Source organism: Belonocnema kinseyi, chromosome 1, assembly GCF_010883055.1.
Source record: "Belonocnema kinseyi isolate 2016_QV_RU_SX_M_011 chromosome 1, B_treatae_v1, whole genome shotgun sequence".
Taxonomy (NCBI): Eukaryota; Metazoa; Arthropoda; class Insecta; order Hymenoptera; family Cynipidae; genus Belonocnema; species Belonocnema kinseyi.
In genome coordinates this window covers 90,446,599-90,453,976 of record NC_046657.1, presented here as the reverse complement: position 1 = coordinate 90,453,976, position 7,378 = coordinate 90,446,599, and the positions used below count along the sequence as shown (strand labels likewise).

The following is a 7,378-nucleotide window of genomic DNA, read 5'->3' as shown; positions in this document are numbered from 1 at the left end:
ACCAAATTCAAGAATTCTCAACCAAAAAGTTAAATTCACAAGTAAAAAAGTTGAATTTTAAACAAAAAGATTACTTTTCTACAGCGAAGACGAATTTTCAAATTTTTTTTTAAATTCTCAACCAAAAAGTTGAATTTTTAAGAAAGAATTTTTTTAAATTTGTAAGAAAGCAGTTTCACTTCAAACCCTAGTTCTTAAACTTTTAACCAGAATGATTAATATTTAAATTAAAAAATTAATTTTTTACCAAAAAAAAACGAACTTTTAACCAAATTCAAGAATTCTCAACCAAAAAGTTAAATTCACAACTAAAAAAGTTAACTTAAAAAAAAAAAGATTACGTTTTTACAAAAAGAATTTTCAATAAAATTAAAAAATTCTCAACCAAAAAGTTGAATTGTTAAGAAAGAAAAAACTTTTTTTAAGTTTTTAGAAAGCAGTTTAAGTATAAAACCTAGTTCTTAAATTTATAACCAGAAGGATAAATATTTAAATTACAAAATTAATTTTTTACCGAAAAATGAACGAATTTTTAACCAAATTCAAGAATTCTCAACCAAAAAGTTAAATTCACAAGTAAAAAAGTTGAATTTTAAACAAAAAGATTACTTTTCTACAGCGAAGACGAATTTTCAAAATTTTTTTTAAATTCTCAACCAAAAAGTTGAATTTTTAAGAAAGAATTTTTTTTAATTTGTAAGAAAGCAGTTTAACTTCAAACCCTAGTTCTTACATTTTTAACCAGACGGATGAATATTTAAATTAAAAAATTAATTTTCTACCAAAAAGAACAACGAATTTTTAATAAAATTCAAGAAATCTCAAACTCTCAAACAAATAGTCTCTAAATTCTAATAGGTTAATATAAGTCTAACGTTACTTCAGGGGTTACTTCTATAATAAAAGTAACAATCTGTGGAGGTTACAATTTGAGAAACAAAATTTTTTCTTAAACAACCGCAACATAAAAAAAATTATATTATTCAAAATATCAATAATTAATTGCAGTTTTGAAATGTTTTTAATTAAAATTGTTACGTTTTACTGCTTTTAAATGTTTACACTTTTATAATCTGTTTTTATAAATGGAAAGAATTTTCAACTAAAATGGCGAACAGTATACAGGAAATGGGATCTGCCCAAGAACATTTTTCGTTTTCCGTTAATTTGTACGAACAGAAGAATGAATGTATAATAACTAAATGAAAAAAGGTTCTTACCCGTAAATATGCCTCGGCAATTCATTGTCTTTCAAACCCAATGCCTTTCTCAAACTCTGGCTGATTTGGCCAGGAATTATATGTCCAAACTTCTGGTCGTCATCATGATGATACCTCATATTCTTGTTACCTTGTTTGCTAACAAATTCCTTTCTATTCTTTTGAATATTATTGTAGTTTCGTGCTTCTTTGCAATCGCGCAAATTGTGGTTTCCCAAACAATTGAAACAAGTGAATTTTGGGCCGCAATCATCTTTTACTTCTGTACAGTCTTCTACTTTAGATTTCTCCAAAGGTTTTGTGAATTTCTGTAGAAAACAAATATTCATTTAGACTGATAGTTTACCAACTTCAAATGATGCTCGCATACATTTTAGTTGGCGCTGATAGTGAATTTATAGATGAATAGGGTGTCTACTCAAATGCTGGGGAAAAAAATCCTTGAAAATTCCAGGCTTTTTCCTGGTATATATTTTTTTAAAGTAAAGAGCCATTACAATATTTTGCATTTTTTAAAACAATCGGCTCGGAATATGGATACATTTTTGCGAGTTTTTGAAAATAATATTATCAGATTTTCTTCAATATATTAGCAGGACCGATTAATTATGTAATTAAATAATAATAAAAACGTAATTAATCATTTCTTAAATTAGTATCTAAATTCCATGAATTTGAATAAGAAATTTCTTTTCATCTTTTTATACATAAAATTCAATGCATATTTAGGTACAAAATGTGGGTAATATATTAAATTATATTTAAACTGCGTCAAAATCCTATCTTTTCAAATAAAAATATTGCATTTTCATCAAGATGGATGAATTATTGACCAAATAATGGTATATTTTTTTATAAAAAAGATTATTATTCTACTAAAAAGTAATTTTAAAGAAAAACATAAATTTCAAACCAATGGAATAGTTAAATTTTCAATTAAAAAAATAAAGTTAAAAAAAATTCAACCTGAGTGAAGAATTTTCAACAAAAATGATTAATTTTTAACTAAAAAGATTAATTTTCAAACAAGTAGATAGATATTAAGAAAGAAAAGAAGGTTTAAGAAAAACATGAATTCTCAACCAAATAGTTCAATTTTTATCTAAAAAAGATCAATTGTCAACAAAATAGTTGACTTTTCTACTATGAAATATCAGTTTTCAGCCGAAAATGGACAGTTAAATTTTCTATTGAAAAAATTAATTTTCCACCAAAAAAATAAAGAAATTTCCATCCAAAGTGAAGAATTTTCAACAATAATTATGAATATTTAACTGCAATAGTTGAAGTTTCAATAAAAAAATGTGCGGGCACATTCTCGTCGCGAGCTACGCGCGCGGCTTGCTTCGCTCGCAAGTTTGAGCGCGCCGAAGGCGCGCGACAATTCGATCTCGCGCTTCGCGCTCGGATATTTATTCTTTGCATTTAGAATGCTTGAAAAAAACTTGATCAAAAAGGTCTCTTTTAGATGGCAGTATTTATATGCGTCTTCATATTCTGAATTATCTACTTAATTAAGTATAGTCAAACATTAAGTTTCTCAAAGCTCTGTAGGCTTTGACGTACACATTCTCATCGTGACACTCGCGCTACGCGCTCGATTTCCGACAGACATTTGTAAACAGGTTTTGTTGAATTATTTTCTCGTAACTTTCGTCGTTTTTTCACACATTTTTTTTATTTTATTTTTTTTTTCAACGTTATTTTTCACGAATAAAACAAAAGGTACGCGTCCTATCAAGAAGTGATTCTTAACGAAATTGTAGTTCTTTTTTTGGTATCCTACATAGTTTGTCTACAAAATGGAATTTTTTTAGTTTTCATTATTTTTTGTGCATCAAAATTTGAATTTTTGATTTTTGAAGAAAATCCAAAAATTTGTCATAATAATCTTGTAGGTCTTTTAAAAAGAAATGTTTTTTTTCTCTTGACTTTTTTTCATATCGTGCGTTTTTTGGCTTAACATTTTGATTTTCGGTTGATTAAAAAAATTTTGAAAACGCTATATCTCTGAGAATTTTCTTTTTATCGAATAAAGTCATATGGATAATTTGTTTGTTCTTTTTCATACTATAAATATCCATACATAGAATTTTAAAATTAAGAAAAAAGTGGTCTAAAAAATTTTCAAAATGCGCTCACTTTTTGAATTTTTATCAAAAATGGCTGGTTAACGAACTCGTCCTTTCTTTTGGGACCTGAAAAAAGTGTGCCAAAGATGGATTTGATTCGTTCATTTTTTCGAGAGTTATCGTGTTTACGGACGGACTGACAGACGCCATCGTGAAAACCTGATTTTCGGATTCAGGGGGTCTCGAAACGTGGAGATCCGTTGAAAAACTGTGTTGTCAAATTTCCGACAATTCTAATACTTTCTCAATCATAAATGATGAGAATGTAAAAAAATAAAGGTTCAAAAAAGAAGTTTATTTTTCAAACGAGTAAATTAATTTTCTGCCAAAAAAGTCGTTTTTTTAAACAATATACATGAAATTTTCAAGTAATAGTTCATTTCTCAATTAAAGAAGACAAATCTTCAACTCAACAGTTGAATTTTGAACTAAAAAAATCATGGTAAAATTTTTAACTAATAAGGGTAAATTTTCAAGCAAAACGATAAATTCTCAACCAAGAAGAATAATTTCTACTAAAAGGACGAATTGACAACAAAATACATGAATTCTGAAATAAAAATGGGAGTCAGATTTTAAGTGAAAAAAAACTGATTTTCAACCAAAGAAGATGAATTTTAAAACCAAAAAAACGAATTACAAAAAAAAATAGTTACATCTTCAAACAAAGGGGTGAATTTTCAACCCAAAATATGAATTTCCAACTAAAATAATGTATCGTCGACAAAAATAATTAAATTTCCAACCAGAGATTAATTCCTACGAAAAGGATGAAATTTTCGTCTAAAATCACATTTCAACCAAGAAGATTAATTTTATACCAAAATGAACGAATTTTCAACAAAATATACGAAGTTTTAAACAGATTTTAGAATTTTCGACTAAAAAATAAACTTTTCAATAAAAAACAGAATATGTGATTGTTCAACAAAATAGTATAATACAGAAATATAACGATACATTTATTATGAAAAATAATTCTTCTTTAATTCTATATTGTAATTTAAAAAATTAAGCAAGCTGTCGAAAAGTTCCCTAAATAAAAAAAAATTCCTGACATTTCCAGGTATAAAAAGATTCCCTGAAAATTTGAGGTTTTCCAGGTATTTCAGGTAAGGTAGACACCTTGGATGAAGCATGTATTAGATATTTAGGTACCTTGCCGTATGTTGGAATATCGAAATCGTCTCTTAACTTTGGTGCCGTATCAATTGTGAAGAGAGAACCTTCGTCAATTTCTCCATCTGATTCATCTACTGAGGAACCATTTTTTCCAGTTGCTTCTACGTCCCAAACCTCGAGGACCAAATTGGATTCATCACTATCCTCTGGGCTACTTGAGGATATTATACTTCTCAGAAAGTTTCTTACACGTTTTGTATATTTTCTAAAATGTAAACAAAAATATATACATTTTTAAGCTCACAGGATGTTCGCTAAAATAAAAAAATAAAATCTGCCCACTGCGCGGGCACATTCTCATCGCGCGCCACTCGCGAGTTTGAGCTCGCCTAGGGCGCGCGACTGTTGGTTCTCGCACTTCGCGCTCGATGATGTATTTATCTCGCGCTATGACTGTATTTTTTGCACATTCTTGCGCAAACTTTTTAAAATTAAAACTCAAAACATTCACCACTGTAATTTTGTGATTGTCAATTCTCTTTTGTTAAAAGAGCTTCGCTTGAGAGTTTGAGTGTACCTAGGGCCCACGACTGATGGTTCTCGCACTTCGCGCTCGGTCTTTGCATATCTCCCAACTTCGTGCACAGACCTTTTAAAATCAAAGGTCAACGGATCGACAACTGTAATTTTGAGATTGTGAACTCTCTTTTGTTAAAGCTCTTTCGGCTTTAACGATCACATTCTCATCACGTATCTCATGCTTCGCACTCGATTTTGTACAAAATTTCAACTTTTTTTATATTATGCTCAACACATTTATATAAAATATAATACATTTTTTTAAGTAACTCTGCCTAGGATTGCTTATTTAGATATTGAAATATAAAGCACCAATTGTATTTGTCGTGTTTACTTTACTTTATCTAAAAATAAATGGAGTTGAATTGATAGCTCTAATTTGTTTTTATTTTGCCGTGACCGTAAGACAGAAGAAATCATTTTTCTACAATTCATTATTAAATTTTATCCTCAGCTGCGCTGAAACATGCAACATTTCAATAAATTTATATAATTAAAATTCATAATTGGCATGGAAATTAAAACATACTTATTCTTATTGACTCGTTTTTATTTATTTATTTTTTTAATCTTGTTTTTTGCGATTATAGAAAAACTACGCTTTCTAACAAAAAAAAATAGTCGTAAAAAATTCAGAATTTTTTTTTTGGTTGAATGAATTTTATCCTATTTATTCTCATAGCTTGTATCGCTTGTTCAGAAATTTATTTTTCTTTACTTTGAACGTTGTTTTTTATCAATAAAACAGAAACAACTTACCCTATAAAAAAGTTATTCATGATAAATTTGTAGATCCTTTTTAGATGCACACTTTTTGTCGATCTATCTCTTTTCGTACCTTGCTTTGTTCTAACTTCTTGAATTTTTATCAAACATAGCTGGTTAACCAGTATACAGGCAACAACAACGACAAAAACAACGACGACACCGGACAGACAGACATACATCGACGTGAAAACTTGCTTTCCTGACTCAGGGGTCTAATTTGGGTCCGTAGTCCCAAATTTTCGGCCGCTTTATTTTTTGTAAAAAATAGTGTTTACGCTAACTTAACGTTAAGCTGGCCGAATATTGCTTTCAAACGTACTAAAAATTACGGAAAATTTACCTTATAGGAAAATTTACCTTATAGAATAATTTAGGGCTCTGGGAATATGATAATGAAAAAAGAAAAAAATTGCTTAACATTAAGTTCGGTAAAGATTGCTGTAAACATACTAAAAATTATTTTACGGAAAATTTCTTTTCTCTGGCATAATTTCAGGTTCATTTAAATCTCCTGAAATATCATCGGCCGAAAGTCGTGCGCTATATTCTTTGCCCTTTTTTTGATATATATGGTGGTGTGCCACCTTAACGTTATAAAAAATACGTAAAGAACATCGTAAAATTCATTTTTAACCCTTGTATCGCACGTCCTTCGGTCGATGATGTTTCATGAGTCTTAAATGAACCTGAAATTATGCAAGAGAAACGAAACGAAAAAAAAAAAAATTTTTTTGGTAACTATCATATTCAGGGAATATGAGCCTTAACATAGAGTAGAAAAATAAATTTGTTTAGTTCATTTTTACTAGGATTGTTTAAAAAAAATGGTTTAAACTTTTTTAATTATAATATACCCCTAGCCCTAAATTATTTCATAGATTGAATTTTCCGTTCAATCATTTTTAGTACGTTTTACAGCAATCTTCAACACAAATTAATGCTAAGCTATTGCAAACACTATTTTTTACAAAAAATACTAGCTACTAGCCCAAATTAGTCATCAATGAACCCTTAATTGTGCAAGGGGTAAAAATGGGTTTTATGGTTTTCATGTATTTTTTTATAACGCTAAGGTGGCACAACACTATATAAAACAAAACAAAAAAGGGCAAAGGAAATATCGCGCGACTTTCAATCGATGGTACTGCAGGAGCCTTAAATGAACCTGAAATTATGCAAGAGAAATTAAAAGAAAATCATTTTTTTGGTAAATTTGTTTAAACAATTATTGTTCAAACCATTTTTTCTTGTTAAATTCAAAGATCATATTCATGGAGGCCTAAGTGATCTTTAATATAGAGCAGAATAAGAAATGGGTTTAATTCATTTTTACTAGGATTGTTTTAACAAAAATTGTTTAAACAATTTTTTTTCATTATCATATTCCCAGAGCCCAAAATGAGCCCTAAATTATGAAGTAGGTTACATCTCTATATCTCCATAGTGTTGTGCCAGCTTAAGGTGGCTTGGGCGTTTGGTGCCGTACAATGTGGTGGGCACTGTGGGGGCTATCTATCATGCGATCAGTCTTTATTTGAATTTTATTGATATACGCAT

General features: G+C 29.1%; 1 protein-coding gene across 2 annotated transcripts in view; it reads right to left on the bottom strand.

Moving 5' to 3' along the window:
* LOC117172230 (zinc finger CCHC domain-containing protein 8 homolog) overlaps positions 1-7,378 on the bottom strand; it is a 26,116-nt gene that overhangs the window by 17,701 nt on the left and 1,037 nt on the right. For both annotated transcript variants that reach the window (XM_033360038.1, XM_033360036.1), the window contains exons 2-3: positions 4,511-4,739; positions 1,221-1,528 (exon numbers count right to left, since the gene is read on the bottom strand). In XM_033360038.1, the coding sequence (XP_033215929.1) occupies positions 1,221-1,528; positions 4,511-4,739 (537 nt within the window). The remainder of the gene's footprint in view (positions 1-1,220; positions 1,529-4,510; positions 4,740-7,378) is intronic.